At 45.3% G+C, this 27,186-nt stretch overlaps 1 protein-coding gene across 1 annotated transcript in view; it reads left to right on the top strand.

The window, feature by feature from the left end:
- Nucleotides 1-27,186, top strand: part of FBXO4 (F-box protein 4) — a 57,654-nt gene that overhangs the window by 404 nt on the left and 30,064 nt on the right. The window contains exons 2-3 of the mRNA XM_073621786.1: nucleotides 7,349-7,581; nucleotides 9,762-9,982. Of these exons, the coding sequence (XP_073477887.1) occupies nucleotides 7,349-7,581; nucleotides 9,762-9,982 (454 nt within the window). The remainder of the gene's footprint in view (nucleotides 1-7,348; nucleotides 7,582-9,761; nucleotides 9,983-27,186) is intronic.

Raw genomic sequence — 27,186 nt, forward strand, 5'->3', positions numbered from 1 at the left:
CTATACACTCCATCATCTCCATACACACCTACCTACCTGTCCCAGCATCTCCATCTACACCTACCTACCTGTCCCAGCATCTCCATCTACACCTACCTACCTGTCCCAGCATCTCCATCTACACCTACCTACCTGTCCCGGGATCTCCATCTACACCTACCTGTCCCGGGATCTCCATCTACACCTACCTGTCCCGGGATCTCCATCTACACCTACCTGTCCCGGGATCTCCATCTACACCTACCTGTCCCTCCCAGGATCTCCATCTACACACCTACCTGTCCCTCCCAGGATCTCCATCTACACACCTACCTGTCCCTCCCAGGATCTCCATCTACACACCTACCTGTCCCTCCCAGGATCTCCATCTACACACCTACCTGTCCCTCCCAGGATCTCCATCTACACACCTACCTGTCCCTCCCAGGATCTCCATCTACACCTACCTGTCCCTCCCAGGATCTCCATCTACACCTACCTGTCCCTCCCAGGATCTCCATCTACACCTACCTGTCCCTCCCAGGATCTCCATCTACACCTACCTGTCCCTCCCAGGATCTCCATCTACACCTACCTGTCCCTCCCAGGATCTCCATCTACACCTACCTGTCCCGGGATCTCCATCTACACCTACCTGTCCCGGGATCTCCATCTACACACCTACCTGTCCCGGGATCTCCATCTACACACTTACCTGTCCCGGGATCTCCATCTACACACTTACCTGTCCCGGGATCTCCATCTACACACTTACCTGTCCCGGGATCTCCATCTACACACTTACCTGTCCCGGGATCTCCATCTACACACTTACCTGTCCCGGGATCTCCATCTACACACTTACCTGTCCCGGGATCTCCATCTACACACTTACCTGTCCCGGGATCTCCATCTACACACTTACCTGTCCCGGGATCTCCATCTACACACTTACCTGTCCCGGGATCTCCATCTACACACTTACCTGTCCCGGGATCTCCATCTACACACTTACCTGTCCCGGGATCTCCATCTACACACTTACCTGTCCCGGGATCTCCATCTACACACTTACCTGTCCCGGGATCTCCATCTACACACTTACCTGTCCCGGGATCTCCATCTACACACTTACCTGTCCCGGGATCTCCATCTACACACTTACCTGTCCCGGGATCTCCATCTACACACTTACCTGTCCCGGGATCTCCATCTACACACTTACCTGTCCCGGGATCTCCATCTACACACTTACCTGTCCCGGGATCTCCATCTACACACTTACCTGTCCCGGGATCTCCATCTACACACTTACCTGTCCCGGGATCTCCATCTACACCTACCTGTCCCTCCCGGGATCTCCATCTACACCTACCTGTCCCTCCCGGGATCTCCATCTACACCTACCTGTCCCTCCCGGGATCTCCATCTACACCTACCTGTCCCTCCCGGGATCTCCATCTACACCTACCTGTCCCTCCCGGGATCTCCATCTACACCTACCTGTCCCTCCCAGGATCTCCATCTACACCTACCTGTCCCTCCCAGGATCTACATCTACACCTACCTGTCCCTCCCAGGATCTACATCTACACCTACCTGTCCCTCCCAGGATCTACATCTACACCTACCTGTCCCAGCATCTCCATACACACTTACCTGTCCCAGCATCTCCATCTACACGTCCCTCCCAGGATCTCCATCGACACCTACCTGTCCCGGGATCTCCATCGACACCTACCTGTCCCGGGATCTCCATCGACACCTACCTGTCCCGGGATCTCCATCGACACCTACCTGTCCCGGGATCTCCATCGACACCTACCTGTCCCGGGATCTCCATCGACACCTACCTGTCCCGGGATCTCCATCGACACCTACCTGTCCCGGGATCTCCATCGACACCTACCTGTCCCGGGATCTCCATCGACACCTACCTGTCCCGGGATCTCCATCGACACCTACCTGTCCCGGGATCTCCATCGACACCTACCTGTCAGAAGGTCTTCAAGATTGTCCATCCAGTCCTGAGGTTTGTCCGATTGCTGCACCCTTCAATTTAAAGTGCTGTGTAAGATTATATATCTATCATTGTAGTATTGTGTACATACACTCACCGGCCACTTTATTAGGTACATCTGTTCAATTGCTTGGTAAAACAAATTGCTAATCAGCCAATCACATGGCAGAAACGCGCTGAACTTCAAACTGAGCGTCAGAATGGGGAAGAATGGGGATTTAAGTGACTCAACATGGCATGGTTGTTGGTGCAAGACAGGCTGGTCTGAGTATTTCAAAAACTGCTGATCTACTGGGATTTTCACACACAACCATCTCTCGGGATTACAGAGAATGGTCCGAAAGAGGAAATATCCAATGAGCGGCATTTGTGTGGACATAAATGCCTTGTTGATGTCAGAGGAGGATGGGCAGACTGGTTCAAGATGATAAAAAGGAAACAGTAATGCAAATAACCACTCATTACAACCAAGGTATGCAGAAATGAATCTCTGAATGCACAACACTTTGAACCTTGAAGCAGATGGACTACAGCAGCAGAAGACCACACTGGGTGCCACTCCTGCCAGCTAAGGACAGGAAACTGAGGCTACAATTAACACAGGCTCACCAAAATTGGACAATAGAAGATTGGAAAAATGTTGCCAATGAGCTCACTGTACTCCAATGGCCTCCACAGTCACCAGATCTCAATCTTGAGATCATCATGGATGTGCAGCCGACAAATCTGCAGCAACTGCGTGATGCCATCATGTCAATATGGACCAAAATCTCTGAGGAATGTTTCCAACACCTTGTTGAATCTATGCCATGAAGAATTAAGGCAAAAGGAGCTCCAACCCGGTACTAGCAAGGTATACCTAATAAAGTGGCCGGTAAATGTATATTCATACGCATTGTATCCACCAATAGATAATTGGAATTATTTACACTTGTATGACCCCAAACTCATGCAGCTTTGACACAACTTTGGACGGGTGTGCCTCGGATGTGGCTTTGACCAATGATAATGGACAACTGTTGCACAACTGTCGCATGTATAAGGCTGGCCATAGACGGTGCACATTTCTTTCCTGCAACCTGTGGAAAGAAATTTGCACAATTCCCCAATCAACACTGACAGTGCTGACAGTGGAATCCCTCCTGCTGAGACATTGTGTTTTAACCAGCAGAATAATTAACGAAAACCCAACAAATGGATTCCTCCAGCCACATAAGCAAGATAGAAGAATTCTGAGACATTGTATTCTGAGAGCAGGACTCCTCTACGGTGAAGAAAACTTTGACAGACGTTGATCTAATGATAGACTTCTGTCAAACGGGGACAGCCTTACATGGATCGTAACTCAGCCAGTCTCTGCTAGTGGTTGCATCAAGTACAATGCAGGGACCAGTGGTCCTGTATTGTACATGAGGGCACCAAGGGCCCACCCACTACCCAGAGCATCGAATAGAAGAGCGCCAGTAGGTGGAGGGGAGAGCAAAGGGGGCAAATAAACCCTAGTCTTTCTTTCTCAGTAAATAAACCCTTCCTCACTCAGAGCCTCCCTAGAGCCTTTTAGTTTCATGCACCTTCAGAGCCCACATCCTCCTTCATCCCACAGACCTAGATGCCAATCAGTCCTCCTCAAACTGACAGGGCTGCAGCAGCATTTTTTTTTTCCTTCCAGTGACACCATAGCGCATGCCACAAACATTACATATATTACAAACATTATGCCACTATTTTTTGCCATTGCGCTGGGCACTAAATTACCTTGTTCTTTCACTGAGGTTAGGATTTGGGGTGATGCAAGGTGTAACGATGCAGAAATTGGGGTGATCTGAGGTGTGCAGGTGCAGGATTTTGAGTTTACTTGAGATCTGAAGGTGCAGAAGTTGGGTCTGATCTGCATGTTAATGGTGCAAGAATTGTGTCTGATCTGAGGTGTGAAGGTGCAGGAATTGTGTCTGATCTGAGGTGTGAAGGTGCAGGAATTGTGTCTGATCTGAGGTATGAAGGTGCAGGAATTGTGTCTGATCTGAGGTGTGAAGGTGCAGGAATTGGGCTGATCTGAGGTATGAAGGTGCAGGAATTGGGCTGATCTGAGGTGTGAAGGTGCAGGAATTGTGTCTGATCTGAGGTGTGAAGGTGCAGGAATTGGGCTGATCTGAGGTATGAAGGTGCAGGAATTGTGTCTGATCTGAGGTATGAAGGTGCAGGAATTGTGTCTGATCTGAGGTATGAAGGTGCAGGAATTGGGCTGATCTGAGGTGTGAAGGTGCAGGAATTGTCTGATCTGAGGTATGAAGGTGCAGGAATTGTCTGATCTGAGGTATGAAGGTGCAGGAATTGGGCTGATCTGAGGTATGAAGGTGCAGGAATTGGGCTGATCTGAGGTATGAAGGTGCAGGAATTGGGCTGATCTGAGGTATGAAGGTGCAGGAATTGTGTCTGATCTGAGGTATGAAGGTGCAGGAATTGGGCTGATCTGAGGTATGAAGGTGCAGGAATTGGGCTGATCTGAGGTATGAAGGTGCAGGAATTGGGCTGATCTGAGGTATGAAGGTGCAGGAATTGGGCTGATCTGAGGTATGAAGGTGCAGGAATTGGGCTGATCTGAGGTGTGAAGGTGCAGGAATTGGGCTGATCTGAGGTATGAAGGTGCAGGAATTGGGCTGATCTGAGGTATGAAGGTGCAGGAATTGGGCTGATCTGAGGTATGAAGGTGCAGGAATTGGGCTGATCTGAGGTATGAAGGTGCAGGAATTGGGCTGATCTGAGGTGTGAAGGTGCAGGAATTGGGCTGATCTGAGGTATGAAGGTGCAGGAATTGTGTCTGATCTGAGGTATGAAGGTGCAGGAATTGTCTGATCTGAGGTATGAAGGTGCAGGAATTGTCTGATCTGAGGTATGAAGGTGCAGGAATTGTCTGATCTGAGGTATGAAGGTGCAGGAATTGTGTCTGATCTGAGGTATGAAGGTGCAGGAATTGGGCTGATCTGAGGTATGAAGGTGCAGGAATTGGGCTGATCTGAGGTATGAAGGTGCAGGAATTGTGTCTGATCTGAGGTATGAAGGTGCAGGAATTGTGTCTGATCTGAGGTGTGAAGGTGCAGGAATTGGGCTGATATGAAGGTGCAAAGCTCAATATTAATTTCTTACTATTATTCCTTGTTTATAGCATTTCCTTTATTCAAATATCTTTTCATGATTGAGAGCGTGAAGTTGACTTTTTTTTATATAGCTGGCACTCTAAATTTTTTTGAAAACATTTTTCGGTACACTATACGCCAAAGGTTGTCTACCCCTGTTCTAGGCATTGATAAAGCTTTTGAATTTTTTTTTTTTTTTTTGTATCCATCTTCCCTGTTCTGGGAGGCCTTGACATCCTATGTCTCTTGATTATCCTCTGTGCAGGGCCTGACTCTCATATCACTGAGAGGTACTCCCTGTTTAAGGTCATTAGAACCCCTTCTCGTCCCCCCCACCTCCCCTTTCCTTCCTATCCCTGTAGCTCATAATATGTGTATTGTTATGTACACCTAACTTCTATTATGCTTATTGATCTATTTCGTCATAACCTTTACTGTTTTCTATGGCTCACAGCCACACTCAGTATTGATTTACATTTGTACAGGTTATACCATGTATATTCTAAAACTTTAACCTCTTCCGGACTGCCCAACGTAGATATACGGTACTTTGACCTTAAATACCGTTGTTATGGCAGCCGATTGCTGCCATAATAAAAGTGAAAAGATCTTGCGCATAAAATCTATACACACATATAAGAGCCCTTGCACACTGGGGCGGGGGGCGGCGTCGGCGGTAAAACGCCGCTATTATTAGCGGCGTTTTACCGTCGGTATGCGGCCGCTAGCGGGGCGGTTATACCCCCCGCTAGCGGCCGAGAAAGGGTTAAATACCACCGCAAAGCTCCTCTGCAGAGGCGCTTTGCCGGCGGTATAGCCGCGCCGTCCCATTGATTTCAATGGGCAGGAGTGGTAAGGGAGCGGTATACACACCACTCCTTCACCGCTCCGAAGATGCTGCTGGCAGGACTTTTTTTACCGTCCTGCCAGTGCATCGCTCCAGTGTGCAAGCCCTCGGGGCTTTCACACTGGAATGAAAGCAGCGGCACTTTCGGGGCGGTTTGCAGGCGCTATTATTAGCTCAATAGCGCCTGCAAACCGCCCCAGTGTGCAAGGGCTCTAATAATAAAAATAGTTAAACACGATGAGTGAAAAAATAAACAAACAATCTCACACTGATCAATATAGCTGGATACCCAACTAAAGTGCACTGTGTTAGGTATCTGTGTATCAAAAAATTAAATGAATATAAAGTTCATAAAGTGAACAGATGTAGGACTAAACTTGACTGTGTGGCTTCGTAAGTAAGCTGGAATCAAAGATACTGAGTAGATGGATAGAAGTTCATAATAATCTTCATGTGAAAAAATTCCGATAACATCAGGCTCTCAGAACTCTCACCTTAAAATGGATATGTTCAGGCATCAATAGGTGTCTTATATTAGGACTGTATAATGCATCTTAGTGGTAATCAGGCTTTCTCATCTGTTAGTGGCTGGGTTCTTTTGCTTTCCGTTCTTCATAAAAGGAAATGCCTCCTCTCTTCCTCTGGCCAGCACATCAGGAGCGTCAGTGAGCTCTGCCTCCCGATTCTCTCAGCACTCTGCACTGACCAGTTGCACTGGACCGCTGCGGGGGCTTCAATCTAAGGTAAGTAATACATAATGAGTTAGTATGCTATGCATACTAGCTCATTATGCCTTTGTCTTGCAGGTTTTTTTTTTTTTCTTTATCTTGGGTTTACAACCACCTTAATTGGTTAATAAAGACCTGTTGAAAGTGAATTTTGTGACTTGTACCTGTCCACAACTTTATCCCAAATATCTTTTAACAGTGCCTTGCCACCCATAGTTGATAGTGCAACTGAAGCAAACAATCAGGGACTGAAATTTTCCAGGAAAGCTCTTTTCATGCTAAGCTAATCAAAATGACCGCAGCTTATCACAGTTGAAAGTCAGATGGCTTTGTGTGCCATTGACAAGGTGATTAGCTACACCTGATTTGAGTTTTTCTGACATATTGGTGTTATGATTTCACTTAGATGTTAAAAGTTGCACCGAGTCAATATAACTGTGTCTCTTCATTTCAGGCTGAAAAGCAACAAAATGTCATTATTTAAGAGGGGGGTGATTCTTTTCTATACCCACTGTATGGGGGGAGCCATGGTTTAATTTTTTTTGGCAGACTGCAGTAAGGCTTTAAATAAATGCCTGTTTTTTTCTTTTATATCCACCTTGAATTATATGAAGCAAATTTTTTAAAATGTTTTTTTCAGGTTGACATGCAGCTGTACATGTTATCATTCCTCACCCCACAAGACCTGTGCAGGCTTGGAATGACAAACCGTTACTGGAATGAAATGGTACAAGACCGCCTTCTATGGAAATACTTCCTGCTGCGAGATCTTCCCACCTGGTCTTCCATTGACTGCCACAGCTTACCCGATGTTGCTCTCCTGAACTCCTGCATGTCTGAATCCGAGCAGATGGATGCCAATTTTATGTCCATGTGAGTCCTTCTGCATAATTAACCTGCTGGCCCTCGCTGTATTTGTTAAAGCGATAATGTCTACTGCTAAAAATTCCAGATGAAACTTCCCTGCAATAGAAGAGTTCCGTCAGCATTCAACACTTCCAGGATTGTTGGGTGCCCGTGTCCCCCCATCACATGCTGTAGCTCCATCCTCCAAACCCTACATCACTGCTAATGCCTAGTACACACAGACCAAATGTCTGGAAACATAGTCCGGTTCAATAAAAACTGTCAGCCGGTCCGACAGAAGCCAGCCGTGCTGGAAAACCAGCAGCCAAAGGGCTCCCGATCAGCACTCTCGGATCAGAGTCTTCTGGCGGGAGGGCCGTCCCCCATGAGAACACAGCAGCTCAGCAGGGGAGATCGCTGTACTGCCGTCGGATCATTGGTGCAGCGGTTCCAACTGGAGCTATAGCAGGCCTAAGTCTCTTACTAACGCAGGGGTTGGAGGATGGAACAACACCATAGGCATCTGAAAATCTTGAAAGTGCCGAACGCAGAAGAACGTGGCAAGGTGGCTTTGGGGTGTCTAAAGAAAAAAAAAAAATGTTCTTGCTTTTTTCCTTCTTTTTATTCCCTATACTGCACTGTTAAGATGCCCATTAAGAACAGAAGGTGATCAAATATGCAGCCAAATTCCCCACAGACACCACTGTCTTAGAATTACTCTATTAAAGTGTACACTCTGCTAAAGAAACAGGAGGGGGTATGGTCAGACTAACTAACCACTTATCTGTGGTAGTGATCTTCAATTCAGCACAAAAATTTAGTCCTTTTCTTCTTTTTTTTTTTTTTTTCAGTCAATTTTTATTAAAGTGTTAATAAACCCACAACAGTGAAATCAGTCTGTATATGCAGTAAAGCATACTTGTTATACTCACTGTGGAACCTAAGGGGTTAATCCTCTGCATTGTGTAAAAAGGCTGTTTGATCATGTCTTCTCTGATCCTCCCCTTCCACTATCCCCATTCCATCTGCTTATAGAACAAAGCCTTGGGGGCACTCTGCACATGCTTAGTTTGGTGTGTTTTGCCAGAGATTTTTTTTTCTTGAGAGAGTGCATGTGATCAGCACAGGGCCAATCAGCGCTGTCCAGACAGAGGGTCAGGGGTCCTGCAGCCTTATAGGACAATGAACACCTTAACAAACATTTCAGGAAATAGTAACAAACATGTGAATCCCTGGTTGGGAAATAGTTTTACAGCAATATACTGTATTGACAGGCATATGGGACAATAGCCGTACAAAGGATATTGCACAATATCTACATTAACATAGTGTATACTGCAATTGGACCCAGGCCATGTCAGTGGGAGGGTCCATAGTGCTCTCAATAAGGCAAGAGACATGCAAATACCTGAAATATAAACAGTGCAACTAACTGAAGTGAACGACCCAAAGAATAGAAACCTAGCTGGGTACTCTTGAAGCACAAGGGAAATAAAGATCTGCGAAACATGAAGGATCCCTTCCCAGAGAAAGACAGTGGGTGTTATCGTGCCATTGTTACGGGCGTGCTGTGCACGACAGATGTAACCAAGTTGACCATCGAGTCCAGAAGGTTTTGGCTATTGCCATTTTTGATGGAAATCATACGTTCGAATTCAGTCTGGGTTTTAAGGTTAGTTGTAAAAGATGTGGATGGAGGCTCTACCTGTTTCTAATTTGAGATGATGTTTAAGAAATGATGTTTAGGAGATGATGTTTAGGTCAGCGCTGACGCAAACCATTTTTATAGGTTTTGCTGTTATAATGCCTAGCTTTACAGTTTAGGGCTAGGCTGAATTTAAAGAGCATCTGCCAGTTTGCTCATTCAGTTAAAAGTGATTTTTATTTTTTTTTAAAGTTCTCACCCCCCCCCACCACTCGCCTTTTTATACACTCCCCAGTCACCTTATTTGATGGAAGCAGTACTTCCAGGTATGGGGGAGCATGTGGCCTTTATCCCTTCCTTTTAGGATGCAGTGGTCGGGTCTGAGCGACCAATTGTCCTATTTGAATACTGTCACATGGGGGAGTTCATTAAGCCTGTGTAAGCTATAACACTGGCCAAGCTTATTATTTTACTTTTAATTTTTTTTTTTGTATGAGAATTCTGTATAAGAACTTTTTATTTTCACAGAAAGACATAACCGTCTGTTTTTCCTTGTTAATAGCTACTTGAGGAGCTGCCCAAAGACCAGAAAATCCATGCGGTCAAAGAACCCCATTTATGGAGCAGTGACATCGTTCCTTCAGTCTCTGGTCATGCAGGGGGAACCTCGGTTTGCCATGTTTGGTCCTGGCCTCGAGCAGCTGGATGATTCTTTGGTCACACGAATGATGACATCTCCAGATCTTCTACCTGTGGTCAGCATACTTCAAAGGCAGATCGATGGTGAGTCTCAGATCAATACAGTGATCAAGAAAACATGCGAATGTACATAGGACTTGCATTCAAGCAATTCCCCTCATGTACATTGCCTTCAGGCTCTAGCCTGATACTTTTCTCAGTTTAACTGGATATCAAGAACTCTGCTAGCCAGTAACCAGCCCAAAGAAAGACGAGGATGAGGCACTGGAAACAGATCCTTAACAACAGATCCTTTACATGTATTAAGGAATCATCAATAATGTCTTTTGGCTTAGCTTTCCACAAAGCAGGGCCCCATGTGAAAAAAAAAAAACAGGGGACACCTAAATTGAGAAGTCCATGTGCAAGAAGAAAAAAGGGGAGGGTAAATGTTTGTCTGGAGAGTACAAAATTCTTTAATGTTAATTACATATGAGAACAAGAAAAAGGCAGCCAACTCGGCAAGCAGAGCAAACTGCTAATATATCTGCTGCATGGTCAAATTGGTTGATCTCCAACACCCCTTGCTCCATATTTACTGTCTTTGGAGGCTGTACTGTTGGCTGTCAGACAAGCCAAGCAAAGAATGCATGCCCCTTGTTAACATTTTGTAATTTTTTTTGTGAAGCATTTAGGAGTGTCTTTTAGGAGGCATGGCATGGGCAGTTGGGTCCATATCACATTAGCGATACTGTCGCAGATAAGAACTAGCCACAGTCAATATCGCTATATAGGACACAACAGGGCAGAGAAATGCTTTATTATTATGTATTGCTCCCCTGCCAGGTGGATGAGCGAGGTGTGGTTTGCTAACTGGTGAGCTAAAATTGAAGTTAATGCACACATGCAAATAGGGAAGTTAAACATTTTATTGGCCCCATCTCTGTTGAGATTTCACCAGCAACAAGATTGCTCGTGTGACATGGACATATACAGTGGGGGAAACAATTATTTGATCCTCTGCAGATTTTTTATGTTTGCCCACTTACAAAGAAATAAATGGTCTGTAGTTTTTATCATAGGTGTGTTTTGATGAGTGAATGATAGAGACAAAATATCAACCAAAGTCCAGAAAAAACACATTCTACAAATGTTATAAATTGAGTTGCAGTTCAGTGAGTAAAATAAGTATTTGATCCCCAAGCAAAACATGACTTAGTACTTGGTGGAGAAACCCTTGTTGCCAAGCACAGAGGTAAAACTTTCTTGTAGTTGGTTACCAGGTTTAATTAACAAAACAGGTGCACTAATCAATAAATTCACAGTGCAAAAATTGAGGCATAAACTCCTCATACAAATATAAGCGTAATGATTGATGAGAAAATATATAGTGACTAATAGCCAAATCTAAAAAATATACGATTCATGTGAAATAAGTGTCCAACTGGAAGACCCTTATAAGGCTGCTTTCACACTGAGGGGCTTTACAGGCGCTATAGTGCTAAAAATAGCTCCTGCATAGCGCCCGTAAAGAGCCTCTCCTCTCACTCCAGTGTGAAAGCCTTAGTGCTTTCACACTGGAGCGGTGCACTGGCAGGATGCCAAAAAAAGTCCTGCAAGCCGCAGCTTTGAGGTGCTGTAAGAGCGGTGTATACACCAATCCTACAGTGCCCCTGCCCATTGAAATCAATGGGCAGCGCCGTCAAAGAGCCGGCAAAGCAGAGCTGCGGTCGCATTTAACCCTTTTTCGGCCATAAGTGGGAGTTAAAAGCACCCCGCTAGCGGCTGAAAAGTGCCTCAAAAACGCTAAAAATATCGGTGCTTTCCCGCCAAAGCACCCAACGCCCCAGTGTGAAAGTAGCCTAAGAAAGGGAATTAAGTGAACCAAATAAGTAAAAATGTCAGTGTTCTTCAAAACACATATAGCATAGAACGTGAATATCCCAACACCATATAGATTCGCTTCTTACCAGATGGTGGAGATATCAAGCGCTGGATAATAATCCTAACAAACTCCAACAGGCTGGGCTGTAGCAGCAGATCCAGTTTGTTAATACACACAGGAACCTCCGTATCTATGGAAGGGCTGATATCCAATCTAAAAGCTCAAGGATAAATCCCAGAGCATATTTGTGAAGAAGAGGAAAGCCTCATAGTGCAGTATGTTCCAACAAGGGGTTTATTAAAACAGCACACTAAACACTTGCATCAAGGCAACCAGAAATCCGGAAAGAAATTGCACGCAGAACAGAGCAGGGGTTTGCACCAGCTTGCTCAAATGGATAGATGTCTCACAATGGGCTCCACCCTTGTTTACCAGGTTTGTACACATCTCAGGAGGGATTTTGGTCCACTCTTCTTTACAGATCTTCTCTAAATCCTTAAGGTTTTTTGGCTGTCGCTTGGCAACTCAAAGTTTCAGCTCCCTTTTTATACATTTCTTTTTCATACATCATGGGACACAGAGTCAGGCTAATAATCATTACCTACTGGGTTATACTCCATCACCAGGTAAACGGACACTGGTAGACCAAAGGTCTTCAGACAGGAAGTGATCCGCTATATAACCCCTCCCACACAGGAAACACTTCAGTTTTTTACCAGTGTCTGCAAGGTGGATGACACGGTTTGTTTGAGCTGTCTGAGCTCCAGGTCTCTAGTCCCACAAACGGTTCTTAAATGAATCAAGGGATTGACCAGTCGGATCCATTTGACACAGGCTTATATGCTTAGATAAATGGTAAAAGTCAAAAGTGCAGTGCTGGAATTCACATGAAAGTTCTTTCAATAAATGGATAGAAGATAAAAAGTACCCTTCACCAGCTTCTGTGTGTATGGAAAGGCGCACCACACCCAAGTGAATCCAATCTGCTTACCAGAAGGAAATGATATATAGGCATGTAATCATCAATCGCAGGAAATCGTGGTGTCACTCTCCAAATAGTACAGGTAAAACTAAAAAAGGTCCAATTATCGAATAACGTATGGCCACCAATTCATCGAACTCCAAAGCCAGAGAGGATGTGATAACCGTTCACCAGTTTAGCATTATGGGAAAAAAAGGCAGCAGTAGTGAAGCCCTAAGGTAAAAAAGCAGTAGTTTATTGTAGTTCACTTACAGGTAGTAGTAGAATACAGTCATCATGATGTAAGGTAAAAAACCGCGGCTCATAGCGTGCTTGCATCGGCCAGCCTAACATAGTTACATCTGACAGGATATCATCAGAGGCATGACCTATTGACGCAAGCACGCCCATTTAAATGCTAACCCCAGTTCGACGCACATGCGCAGTAGCCTTTATCTGGGCGCACAAGGATTTGCGTCATACCTGAATATAGCCACGCCCATTCACCGTTACCGCATGCACGCAGAACGTTCTGGTGCACACCCAGCTTATTTCAGCTGTATAGGCCAAGCATGTGGTGCTTCCAGAAGGCAGCTGTGGGACACAGAGCAGGCTCTGAACAGACACTTGGAACATTTCATTCTTTACTTACCCAGGTCACGTGAGTCGCCAAGTGTTGCATGGCAAGCTAAAGGTACTTAGCAGGATTGTTAAATAGGGGCTTGGGAGCCCTATTAAAGGGTCTCCCTTCTGAGATGTTTTAATACTACATCTAAGTACTCTCTTTTTGTGGCTAGTAAATGTCTTCAAAAAAGAGGAGCTGGACTAACACTACAGAGAAGGGCACACCGATGTCGTCAGTAGTTCCTGATGAACCTAGTCGTATCCCTAGTGTATCCCCTGAAAGACCAGAGGCTTCCGGGCAATCTGAGCCACTGCGCCTATCTGGTATTGTGCCTACAGTCAATGCTGCTGCTTCACCCTTTTATCACTAAGGATGAACTGTCCGCGGCCCTAGCGGGGTTAGAGCACAGGATTGCTGGCATGATTGCCTCCATCCCCCAGGGTAGCAGGAAGCATAACAGATCCCCCTCACCCGAGCCTCCTAGCCTGGAGCAGGAATGGGTTGAGGATGGGGAAGAGCTTAAAGCTCAGGACTCTGTGGGGGGCCCGGCAGATGATCCTGCTTCCGAGAAATCTGGACAAGAAGATATCCAGTTGATGTCTGCCTCTCAGTCGCAGAGGCTTTTTATCCTGTCTCTGACCGAAATGGTTTGTTCTGCCTTTAAGTTGCCTCTTGCAGAGGTGACAGAGCCCCCCTGGTCCTCTTTGGGATCCCTGAGGCCTCTTCAGGCCGCACGGGCTTTCCCTCTACACCCCTGTTGGAACAGGCGGTGTAGAGGGAAAGGTTTTCCTTTTTATATCCCATGGATGAAAAGTTCATCAAAAAATGGAGCATGCCAGCTGCAGATGCAGCAGTCTCTTCCTTAAACAAGAACTTAACATGTCTGGTAGATAACGCATACGTTTGAAAGACCCTGTTGACAAGAAATTGGAGTCATTATTAAAGGCTTCCTTTTTCTTTGGCCAGTTCTGCTATTCAGCCAGGTGTTGCAGCAATTGGTATCTGCCAGTCCGTAAAGGATCAGGTCAAACAGCCTGATAGGCCTAACCAGGAGGATGATCTGCCTGAAAGTAAGACCGATATTTCACGAGCGCTGTGTTTTGCGTTTCACCCTCAGAGGTTTTTAAGATCCAGCGTTCCATGGGATCCTCCAAAAAGAAACTTATTGCTTCAGGCACTACATCATCCATTGCATCAGGGAGTGATTGTAGAGGTTCCGGTATCCAAAAGGTGCACAGGGTTTTACTCAAACCTGTTCATGGTTCAGAAACCAAACTGGGACATCAGGCCCATTTTGGACCTAAGAACCATGAACAAGTATCTACTGATACAGTCCTTTTCGGATGGAGTCTGTCCGCTTAGTAGTAGTCTCACTCCAGAGGGGAGACTTTCTAGCCTCCATCGATTTATAAAAGATGCGTATTTACACATACCTGTCTTTCAGCCTCATCAGAGGTTCCTATGTCATTTTCAGTTTGTGGCTCTACCCTTTGGGCAGGCTACAGCTCCCCGGGTGTTCACAAAGATCCTAGCACCAGTAATGGGTCTTTTAAGGGCCCAAGGGATCCTAATGCTCGGGTATCTGTACGACCTCCTCAGAGATTGCTCATTGCAGGCTCTAGAACAGAGCATAATATGCACAGTGCAGTATTTGAAAAGCTTGGGCTGGATCATAAATACCAAAAAGTCAGCCTTGAAACCAGCTCAAAGTCTAAAGTATTTAGGTATGATCCTACATACGGTTCAAGCAAGAATATTCTTGCCACCCGTAAGGATCTGTGCCCTGAAGGTTCAGGTGCATCAGATAAGGGGCACCAGACAACCCTCCATTCGGCTCTGTATGAGTCTTCTAGGGAGGATGGTACCCTTGTTTCGAGGCAGTGCCCTATGCCCAGTTCCATTCCAGGCCTTTACAACAAGACATCTTGTTGGCTTGGACCAAAAGAGGAAAAGCCCTGGATTATCCAATGTGCTTATTTCCTCGGGCACGCTTAAGCCTAAACTGGTGGTTGCAGGATCAGAACCAGCGAAAGGGAAAATCCTTTCTCCCGGTAACTTGGAGAGTACTCACTACAGATACCAGTCTCTCAGGCTGGGGAGCGACCCTAGAAGGGCACACAGCTCAGGGGAAATGGTCAGGGACAGAACAGATCCTGCCCATCAGGTCCTGGAATTATGGGCAGTATGTCTGGCCCTACGGCCCTGGACGGTGGAGCTTCAGGACTGCCCTATCAGGGTTCAGTCAGACAATGCCTCTGCATTGGCCTATATAAACCACCAAGGCGGTACCAGGAGTCGTTCAGCTCTGGAGGAGGTGAACCACATGCTAGCCTGGGCAGAGGGACATGGTAGATTCTATCGGCAGTTCATATCCCGGGAGTATAGAACTGGAAGGCAGATTATCTCAGCCACCAGCAGATCTGCCCGGGGGAATGGTCTCTACACCCAGGGGTGTTCCAGAAAATTTTCCAGCGTTGGGGATGGCCAGAGGTCAACCTATTGGCATCTAGATTCAACAACAAGCTACAGCAATTTGTCCCGAACAAGGGATCCTTTGGCAATCTGAGCAGATGCTCTGATAGTTCCATGGAGACAGTACTCCCTGGGTTATGCTTTCTCTCCGATCCCTCTCCTTCCACATTTGTTGCACAGGATTCGGAAAGAGGGGGTTCCAGGAGATTGTGAGACTGACAATAGACGGGCCATGGATGCTTCCACGTTGCCCTGATCTACTGTCTCAAGGTCATATATTCCACCCCAATTTACAGTCTCTAAATTTGACGGCATGGCTATTGAAGCCAGGGTGTTAAAGGACCGTGGCATCTCGGGATCAGCAGTGTCTACCCTAGTGAATGCTAGGTGCTTGGTGTGAAGCCAGAAAATGGCAGGTGCTTGGTGTGAAGCCAGAAAATGGCATCCTCGGAAATACGTGATTGGGAGAATTCTCTCTTTTCTACAGTAAGCTATGGAAATCAAATTGGCTTTGAGTACAATCAGAGGTCAAGATTCGGCCCTATCAGTATTCTTCCAAAGGCCTTTAGCCTCCCCATTCACTGGTCCGAACCTTTATGCAGGGGGCAACTCGCTCGCTTCCCCCCATTAGGTCACCTGTGTGTCCTTGGGACTTGAACTTGGTGCTGTCTGTGTTTACAGAAGCAACCATTTGAACCTATCAAGGAAATTCCATTAGACTTGCTGTCACACAAGCTAGCCTTCCTGATGGCTATCACCTCGGCTAGAAGGGTGTCGGAGTTGGCAGCCCTTTCGTGCAGGAAACCATACTTGATCCTTTACCGCGACAGGGTCGTCTTACGACCTGTTCCATCCTTTTTGCCAAAAGTGGTGTCGCCCTTTCATTTAAATCAGGACATTATTTTGCCTTCTTTTTTCTCTCGGCCTCATTCGGTGGAAGAGAGGCTACTGCATTCTTTGGACGTTGTCCAGGCAGTCAAGGTTTATATGTCTAGATCTGGGGAGATCCAAAGATCAGACTCCTTTTTTGTTTTACCAAAAGGACCCAGGAAAGGGCAGGCAGCTTCCAAAGCTTCCATTGCCAATTGGGTCTGTCAATTGGTCATTCAGGCCTACGATCTAAAACGTAAAGCTCCTCCCTTTAGGGTGAGAGCTCATTCTACCAGGGATGTAGGAACCTCCTGGGCTTTTCGCCATCAGGTATCTGTGGCTCAGATTTGTAAGGCTGCTACCTGGTCTTCAGTGCATACGTTCAAAAAATCTTATCAAGTAGATGTTCAAGCAGCCGAGGATTCTTGGCAGGGTGTCTCCCTCCCCTCAAGGCTATTGCTCTTTTTCGTCATACTTGGCTGTAAAATCCTTTTCTTTGAGTACATCATGGGACACAGAGATCCCTCCCCTCCTTCTTCTTCTTTTTTTTTTTTTTTTTTTTTTTTTGAGGATTCAGTGGTTGCTACAAAACTGAAGTGCTTCCTGTGTGGGAGGGGTTATATAGGGGATCACTTCCTGTCTGAAGACCTTTGGTCTACCACTGTCCATTTACCTGGTGATGGAGTATAACCCAGTAGGTAATGAATATTAGCCTGACTCTGTGTCCCATGATGTACTCAAAGAAAAGGATTATACAGTCAAGTATGACAAAAAAAATCCTATTTTTTCTATAGGATTATGGTCTGGAGACTGGCTAGGCCACTCCATGCACTTAATGTGCTTCCTCTTGAGCCCCTCTTTTGTTGCTTTGGCAGCAAAGTCGACCAGTACTTTTTTTTTTTTTTTTTTCAAATATATATTTTATTATTTTTTGAGAAAAAAGGGTAAAACCCAAAGAATACAATCAAAAGAGGGGGGGGGGGGGGTCGCAGCCTCCCAACATTATATCGTATTGATACATAGCATATCTTGAATATTGACATACAAGTTCTGTTTTATGTTACTAGAATCCACATATGTACCTTTAACTAGGTTACTACAGCTCAGAACTATAATTGCCGTGACTGTATAAAACAATCCGCAGTCTAGATCACTATTCATATGTCATTGCCTAAACATAAAAAACTTAGGCACCTTCAGTCAGGAAGCAGTGACCAGTAGAAGAAGTAAAGAACAGAGAAATAAGTAAAAGAGAAGAAAAGGAAAGGGCGGGGCGAGGAAAGGTGGGGATAGGGACAGAATGGGTGGGATGTAATGGGGGTGAACTGAGGTCGTTAGCTCTGTGAGTTATTAATTTGGGGTCTCAAAGAGAGTTTTGCCTTCTTCTGAATATTTAAACATATTCCAGAGTGACCAGGTTTTTTGATATTTTGCTTGTCTGTTTTGGGCTGTCATTATTAGATCCTCCATTTTGTTTCTTCTATTTTCCTCAACCACATTGCTATGGTTGGTGGGGAATGTTGTTTCCACAATTTGGGTATACAGGACTTGGCTGCATTTGTTAGGTGTCGTAGGATGGATTTTTTTATAGGTTTTGAGTGGCATGGAAGATACATGAAGTAGAAAAAATGCCGGGTCGTTGGGGATCTGAAAGTCAGTGAATTTCTGAGAAATGGAACGTACCGCAGTCCAGAAATTTGTCAAGCTGGGGCATGACCAAAACACGTGTAGAAGCGTTCCCACTTCTTTCTGACAGCGCCAACAATATTTAGACGCCTCAGTAAACATGATATGTAGGCGATTAGGTGTTAAATACCACCTCGTTAAGATTTTAAAATTCATCTCCTGTATTTTGGTGCAAATGGAGGATTTAAGGGAGAGAACTATCATGTTTTGTTTCTGGACTGCTGTGAAAGTACGTTGAAGGTCTGTTTCCCACTTTGTGATGCAGGGCAGGCAAGGTGGCTGTGTAGGTGTATTTAATAGGGTGTACATTTTGGACAGTACTTGTGGTAACGGTTCTATGTCTGAGCATAGCACCTCAAACTCCGTTAGGGGTCTAGTGTAAGATTGAGGGTTCGGAATCGTCCATAGGAAGTGGTGGATTTGAGCTGCCTTCCAGAATATTAGTGCGAACGGACCTGCTGGGTCCATTAGTTCCTCAATAGTGGGCCATCTTTCCTGTCTCACAAATTGCAAGGCTCTATCACATCCAACGCTCCTCAATGTCTGAAACCGTCCAGAACCTATCCCAGGAGGAAATTTAGGGTTTCCCAAGATCGGGGTCAAAGGGGATTCCGTGGTCGTTAATGAATTTTGTAAAGTAGCCTGAAGGCATTGCTTTATAGTGTTGCCTATGAAGGGATGTGCTTTTAGTTCTAATGGAAGGGAGTCATAACACCACAGTGCAGACTGTAAAGGTATATTCGTTTGATGTTGCTCTAATTGAGCCCATAATTTAGATTCTTTATGTCGATTCCAGTCTATCACTCTGCCCAGATGTACTGCATAGTAATATCTCTGTATGTCTGGGAGTGCCACTCCACCGTAATGCTTGGGCAAGGATAGTTGTGATCTGGGGATGCGGGGTTTTTTATGTGCCCAAACAAAGCGAGTGAAAAGAGTTTGCACTTGCTTAAAGTATATGGGTGGTATTTTAATTGGTAGTGCTTGGAAGAGGTACAAGAATTTGGGTAGTATGCACATTTTGATTAAGTTACACCTCCCAAACCAGGAGTGTAATCCCTTATTCCAATCCTCCAATATCAATTTGGTTTTGGTTAATAGGGGGGGGGGAATTGCTGTCATATAGTAGTGCTGGATCTGGTGGTATCTTCGTGCCCAGGTAAGTCAAGGCAGAGGTGGTCCATCTAAACCGAAAATTTAAATGCAAATTTGTATGGTGGTATAGATATACCCATCGCCTCTGATTTTGAAAAGTTAATTTTTAGATTTGACAGCTTCCCGTATGTTTTCAAATTCCTTTAGGAGGTTGGGTAAGGACACTACCGGATTAGTCAGTGAGACAAGTAGGTCATCTGCATAGGCTGATAATTTATGCTGCATGGGGCCGATTGATATTCCGTGCATATCAGGGTTTAACCTAATTTTGGAGAGAAAAGGCTCGAGAGAGAGAGCAAATAGGAGAGGGGACAGGGGGCAGCCCTGTCTCGTCCCATTTGTGATTGGGAAGGGGTCTGACAGTACCCCATTCGCTTTTACCTGCGCTGTGGGAGTGGAATAAATACCAGCTATTCGGCTGAGCATCACCTCCCCCAGGCCTATATGTCTGAGTACCGCATTCATAAATGGCCAACTGACACGGTCGAAGGCCTTTTCCGCGTCAGTATTAAGAAAGACACATGGGGTTTTCCTGGATCTAGTGACATGTAATAAATTTAGCACTTTTGTAGTGCTATCTCTAGCTTCTCTAGAAGGAATAAATCCAACTTGGTCTAGGTGGATAAGTTGTTGGAGTTGTTGCGCCAGCCGAGCAGCTAGAACCTTAGTGAATATCTTAAGGTCTAGGTTCAACAATGATATAGGTCTGTAACTCCAACATGTCGCCGGATCCTTCCCCTCCTTGTGAATTACTGAAATATGGGCCCCTAATGTTTCCTTAGCGAAAACTGCACCTGCTCCAATTTTGTTAAATAGTGTGGCCATGCGGGGTCCTAGTATTGGTAAAAGAGTTTTGTAATATTGTAATGTGTAGCCGTCAGGGAATGGGGCTTTGTCTGGTTTCATTGTCCCTATGGCACTTTGTATTTCCGTCAGAGTTATGGGTAAGTCTAACTCGTCCCTGATCTCCTGGGCAAGAGTTGACATTTGGGAGGATTTAATATAATCTTCCAACACAGTAGTGGGGGGGGGAGTCTCCCGTGGTAGGTTGTATAACTTGGCATAAAATTGTCTAAATTCCTCAGTTATATGTGCGGGCAGGGTTACTTTTTTGCCTCCTACCGCAGTGATGTGAGGGATATAGGTCACCGATTTGTGACTTCTAACTATGTTAGCTAGTAATTTCCCACACTTATCCCCTGACTCATATGTCTTTTTGCGACCACATTGTAGGGCCGCTTTTGCCCTGTAATGTAAAAGATCAGTGATCTTGCGACGAAGGGTGGACAGTTGGGTTTCCGATGATTGAGTGAGGGCGTGTTTGTGTTTAGCTTCCATAGTGGTAAGTTCCTTTTAAGAGCTGTGTCAGCATTTTGTTTCTCTCTTTCTTTATTCGGGCCCCATGAGAAATGAGGATCCCCCTCATAACTACCTTGTGGGCTTCCCATAATGTCCCCGGGTCACAGTCTGGGAGGTCATTTTCTTGGAAATAAAGGCTTAGTGCCTTAGTCACGTCTGTCAGAACTTCTGGGTTTTGTAAAAGGCTTTCGTTAAGCCTCCAGAATCGATGTCTGGGAGAGGAAGTGTCCGATAAGCGATAGCTCAGGAATATAGGTGCATGGTCTGACCAAGTCCTATTTCCAATCGAAGTCTGTTCAACCGCATGTAGTTGTGTGTGGGGAATCATAAAATAATCAATTCTGGTGAATATTTGATGCATGTGGGAGTAAAATGTGAAGTCTCTTTCTCCTGAGTGCTGTAACCGCCAAACATCTATTAATTGTAGCTTGTGAAGTGTTTTAGCTATACGCTTGAGTTGGTTCGGCGGAATTGATGTTTTGCCCGACGACGTATCTGTTGAGGGGATCAGTGGAGTATTGAAGTCACCTCCTATAATCAGTTGTCCTTCTCTGAAATCATTATTATTATTATTATTATACAATATTTATATAGCGCCAACAGTTTACGTAGTGCTTTACAACTTGAGGGTAGACAGTACAAATACAATACAATTTGATACAGTAGGAATCAGAGGGCCCTGCTCACTTAGAGCTTACAATCTAAGAGGGAAGGTTAAGAGATACAAGAGGTAATAGCTGTGGGTGATGTGCTGATTGAGAAGATAAATGTACAGTTGTTAGGTGGGGGCCAGATAGGCTTCTCTGAAGAGATGAGTTTTCAGGGATCGTCTGAAAGTGGATAAGGTAGGAGAAAATCGGACGGATTGGGGAAGAGCATTCCAGAGGATGGGGGAGGCTCTGGAGAAGTCCTGAAGGCGAGCATGGGATGAGGTGACAAGGGAGTTTGAGAGCAGGAGGTCTTGGGAGGAGCGAAGAGAACGATTAGGTTGGTATTTTGTGACTAGGTTAGAGATGTAGCTAGGGGCCAGGTTGTGGATGGCTTTGTAAGTTATAGTTAGTATCTTGAATTTAATTCGGTGACTGAGTGGCAGCCAATGGAGGGATTGGCAGAGGGGTGTAGCAGACGCTGAGCGGTTTGTGTGGTGGATGAGCCTGGCCGCAGCGTTCATGATGGACTGAAGTGGGGATAGCCTATTTAGAGGTAAACCAATGAGGAGGGAGTTGCAGTAGTCAAGGCGGGAGATGACCAGGGAGTGGATTAGAAGCTTTGTGGTGTCATTGGTTAGGAAGGGGCGTATCTTGGAGATGTTGCGAAGACAGAGGCGGCAAGCTTTGGATAGTGGTAGAATGTGGGGTCGAAAGGTTAGTTCAGAGTCCAGGATTACACCTAGGACCTTGGCGTGGGGAGATGGGTTGATAGTTGAGCCGTTGATCTTGACAGGGAGATCAGGGGAAGTGGCACCTGAGGGAGGAAATATCATGAGCTCGGTTTTGGATAGGTTGAGTTTGAGAAAGTGATGTGACATCCAGGCTGATATGTCTGCTAATAAGTTGGTAATGCGTGAGGAGACAGATGGAGAGAGCTGGGGGGTGGAGAGATAGATTTGGGTGTCATCAGCGTAGAGATGATATTTAAAGCCGTGGGAGGCAATCAATTGACCCAGGGAGGTGGTGTAGATTGAGAAAAGGAGAGGTCCGAGAACAGAACCTTGGGGGACCCCGACGGAAAAAGGAAGAGGAGAAGAGGAAGTAGAGTTGTAAGTGACACTGAAGGAGCGGTGGGATAGGTAGGATGAGAACCAGCGAAGAGTACAGTCACGGAGACCAAAGGAGTGGAGTTTTTTGAGGAGGAGGGGGTGGTCCACTGTGTCAAAGGCAGCAGAGAGGTCCAGGAGAAGTAGTACAGAATAGTGTCCATTGGCTTTAGCCATTAGTAGGTCATTTGAGAGTTTAAGGAGAGTTTAAATCATTTAGTTTCTCTAATGTCCCTCGCAGGAACGTGGCTTGTTGCTCATTAGGGGCATATACAGTTGCAAGTGTTACCTTGACAGTGCCAATTGTGCCTTTTAGGAAGATGTATCTTCCTGTCGGATCTATTATTGAGCTCTGGTGTTGCCAGGGGATCTTACTTGAAATTAGAATGGAGACGCCTTTGGACTTGGAGTCCGGGTTCATGGAGTGGTAGGCTATAGGGAAGTGTCTGTTTTGTAAGTATGGTAATCTATTAGTCTTAAAGTGTGTCTCTTGGATGAAGGCGATATCGGTATGGTTTCTCTTTAAGTCATCTATTAGCATACGTCTCTTCTCTGGTATGTTAAGTCCTTTTACATTTAGGGACATCACCTTAATTTTACTGGCCGCCATATTGTTTTAGAATAGGGAGGGGGGGGGGAGAGGGGGATAGGGATAAATCAAGGGAAGGGAAAGGGGGGAAGGAAAATATAGAAAAGAAAGTGAAAGTAGGAAATGCAGAAAGAGAGTCAGTAGAAAGTTGTGAGATACAGACAAGGCCTAGTGTCTTTTCTGTTATGTTCCCCTAACAGTGGGGATTTTATTTTTGCATATAACTCCCAGGTGGCAGAAATTCTACCCTCCAGGAGTATATGTTAACCTAATCGGGAGGGAGGAAGGACAAGGCTTATAAGTAGAGTCTCCCGTCCGTCCCCCCACTCCAGCATGTCTGACCAATGTAACTATAGACAGCACTATGCAACTCTATAACCATCATAACAGATAAACTCCATAATGTGAACCGAACAGACAATATAATCATTTCCTTGTGATGTTACAAACTACAAGTTGAGGTAGTGTCTTCGCCCTATCTCTTCTTATCTAGTATATCGAACCATTGCTAGTTATCATGACTTAGTGGATCTTTACTACTACTAGGGCCAGGAATAAATAACAACATAAAACAATAAACTCTTTCTTTGCGCTAACATATAACATGTCTCTAAAAGAGATCCTGCTTCTCCAGTCATAGTGTTATGGCTGCAGGGTAGACACCTTATCGCTCCACTGTTTAGAAGCCAATATGTTCCCCCATGGAGCCACTAAAATAAGGCTCTGCAGACCAATTCTTAAACCAAGCCTGTGAGGGCGAGTGATCATATATGACATATTTATATAACCCGACCAATGTTATTGCTGATCCTGTAGTCTGTTAATCTATGTAAGCTGTTGGGCACTCTGTAGATATATGTGCAACAGACCTTGGGAGAGAGATGTGAATGTTCTTGTCCCTCTGCTCATCAATCCCTCAGACTATGGCAGCAGTTTCTTATTGCTGTGGCCTCTGCGTAGTGTCTCGTCCCCCCTTAAGTACAGGGTCTCTGACCCTTTAAAGTGGGTTGCTGAAAAATAGTACCTGTAGGGGTAAGACTGGAAATTCCGTCTGCTTGATGTAGCTGTCGAAAGATCTGCTTCTACGGCAAGAATCAGTTAAGTTCCAGACTCTTATGTTATTAAGGTGGGCGAGTAACTACCAGTGTAGGCAAAGAGCGATTAAACGCAATCAGTAATAATATAACTTGTGCATCAGTTCTCTGAACTTGAAAGTAGTGCGGCATTACAAAAGCTCAAGACTCACGTGCGTCCTCCTGTGAAGATGCTCTAGGCCGGCGGCGGTTTCTTTGTTGTCTTGGTGGCAAACTGTTTCCCATTCTCTGCATGGGCGGTCTCGGGAGAGGGCCCAGCCAGTTCGGGACATCTATTGGCTCTGCTCCAAGAAAAGTAAAAAGAGCTGGCAGGGCGTCTTGCTTGCGTAAGGTGAAGGATCTTTGGTCTCGTCTAAATGTAATAGACAAGGGGTAGCCCCAGCGATATGTGGCTCCTTTTCGCCTAGCTAGGTCTAGAAGTGGCTTTAGAATTGCACGCTGCTGTAGGGTTGCACGAGAAAGGTCTGGGAGGATCTTGATCGTGGCGCCATCCAATTCCGGGTCGTCTGCTTCCCAAGCCTTGCGCAGGATTTGTTCCTTATGTATATGGTGGTGGACTCTGCAAACGACATCTCTGGGTCTCAGAGGGTCGGTTGGTTTAGGACCCAAGGCGCGGTGGATTCTGTCAATCACAACGCGGTCTGGCAGATCTATACCTGGTAGGCTATGGAAAATTGCTACTGCCGTATCTGCTAGGTCTTCAGGCCCCGTGGCTTCTGGGAGTCCTCGGAGTCGCAGATTATTCCTGCGACTTCGGTCTTCCATCTCTTCTAAGCGCAATATCTGCTCTTGCAGTGCCTCTGCTTGTGTATCTTGGGTTTCTTCTACTGCCGACATTCGGCGTTCTAAGGCTGCTAGGGAGCTCTCCCCTGTTTCCAGTCTAGTGGCCAGGGCATTAACATCCGCTCTGACTGCCTTCATCTCCCTACGGTGTGTAGCTTCCACCGTAGTTATGAGGGCAGTGATGTCCGCCTTAGTAGGCAATGCTAATAGGATAGAGCGTAGCTCTGCATCCCCTCCTGACACTTGGGGAAAGGGTTGTGATAACTCACTGCGGCCAGCGTGGAGATCCGGAGGGAAGCCAGCGTAGGTGTCTGTGAGCTGTGCATCTTCTAGCGGTGACTGGGAGCCGCGCGCCGTCTGTCTCCCTGAATGCTCTCCACGCGGCGTCGCCATCTTGAGCTCCGGTGAGCCGAGGAGGGAGAGCTGGAATCGCCTTCTGAGCTCGCTGGATGAGGGCGGTTGTGGAGCGGATTTAGTTGATTTACTGCTCTGCTTCACCACTCTCTTTCTTGAGGAGTGCATAGTTCAGAATATCAGCTGGATTTGCCAGAATGGGGGTGAGACGGCCGGGAGCTCAGACACCACGCGTCTCTATTCAGCCATGTCCAGGCCACGCCCCCCGACCAGTACTTTTAGCAGAGAAACGGCCCCAAAGCATGTTGTTTCCACCTCTGTGCTTGACTGTAGGAATGGTCTTCTTGGGGTCTCATAGTCAGCATTTTTCTTCCTCCAAACACGGCGAGTCGAGTTAATGCCAAAGAGCTCAAATTTGGTCTCACCTGACAACAGCACTTTCTTCCAATCCTTCTCAATCATTTAGATGTTCATTGGCAAACTTCAGACAGGCCTATACACGTGCCTTCTTGAGGAGGGGAACCTTGTGGGCGCCGTAGTATTTTAATCCATGGCGACGTATTGTGTTACTAATGGTTTGTTTGGTGACTGTGGTCATTCACAAGCTCCTCCCGTGTAGTTCTGGGGCTGATCCCTCACTTTTCTCATGATCATCCTTACCCCATGAGACGAAATCTTGCAATGAGCTACAGACCGAACCCGATTGGTTAGTTCCTATTTTTTCCATTTGCGAATAATCACTCCAACAGTTGTCTCCTTCTTACCAAGCTTTTTGCTGATGGTCTTGTAGCCCATTCCAGGCTTGTGCAGGTCTACAATCTTGTCCCTGACATTCTTTGACATCTCTTTGGTCTTGCACATGATGGTGAGGTTTGAATGGAAGAAAGATTCTGTGGAGAGGTGTCTTTTATACACCTAACAAGTTGTCGTTAGGAGAACCTTCTTAAATTGACAGGACTAATCTGTGTACCACATGAGCCAGAATTATTGTCAGTTGGTAGGGGATCAAATACTTGTTTTACTCACCAAACTGCAACTCAATTTATAACACTTGTATTATGTGTTTTTTCTGGATTTGTGGTTGACATTCGATCTCTAGCATTTAAAATACACCTATGATAAAAATTATGGACCCTTCACCTCTTTGCAAGTGGGGAAACTAACAAAATCTGCAGGGGGGTCAAATAATTGTTCCCCACTGTATATGCATACAGTATGTGTGTGTGTGTATGTATGTATACATTAGGGATGCACCGAATGGGTTTTTTGTGGCCGAAACCGATACCGAAAATAAATCTTCCTTGATACCGAAACCGATACCGAAACCGAAATAGGCTTTTTTTTTATCTATTCCCCCAAAAAATTATTGGATATACAAAATTGTGTTGCATTCGTATTCGTTATATTATTTATATTCAACTTGATCATTAATTTTATGAAGAAAAGAATACTACAATCCAGTAATGTCAAAAAGTACTTTAATAAAAAGTAACCCACATAAAATTGAACAGTGGACACAGAAGATAAAAATAAAATGAAATAAGACTGCAGTCAGTGCACATTGCACCACCATACCAAATAAAACAGGCATAAAAAAATATAAAATAAATAATAATATATAATATTAATAATAACAATAATAATAATTATTTAATATTAATATAATAATAATATAAAAATTCCAAAGACTGACTTTTTTATATTTTATTAATTTCCAACT

Source organism: Aquarana catesbeiana, linkage group LG01 (assembly GCF_042186555.1).
Source record: "Aquarana catesbeiana isolate 2022-GZ linkage group LG01, ASM4218655v1, whole genome shotgun sequence".
Taxonomy (NCBI): Eukaryota; Metazoa; Chordata; class Amphibia; order Anura; family Ranidae; genus Aquarana; species Aquarana catesbeiana.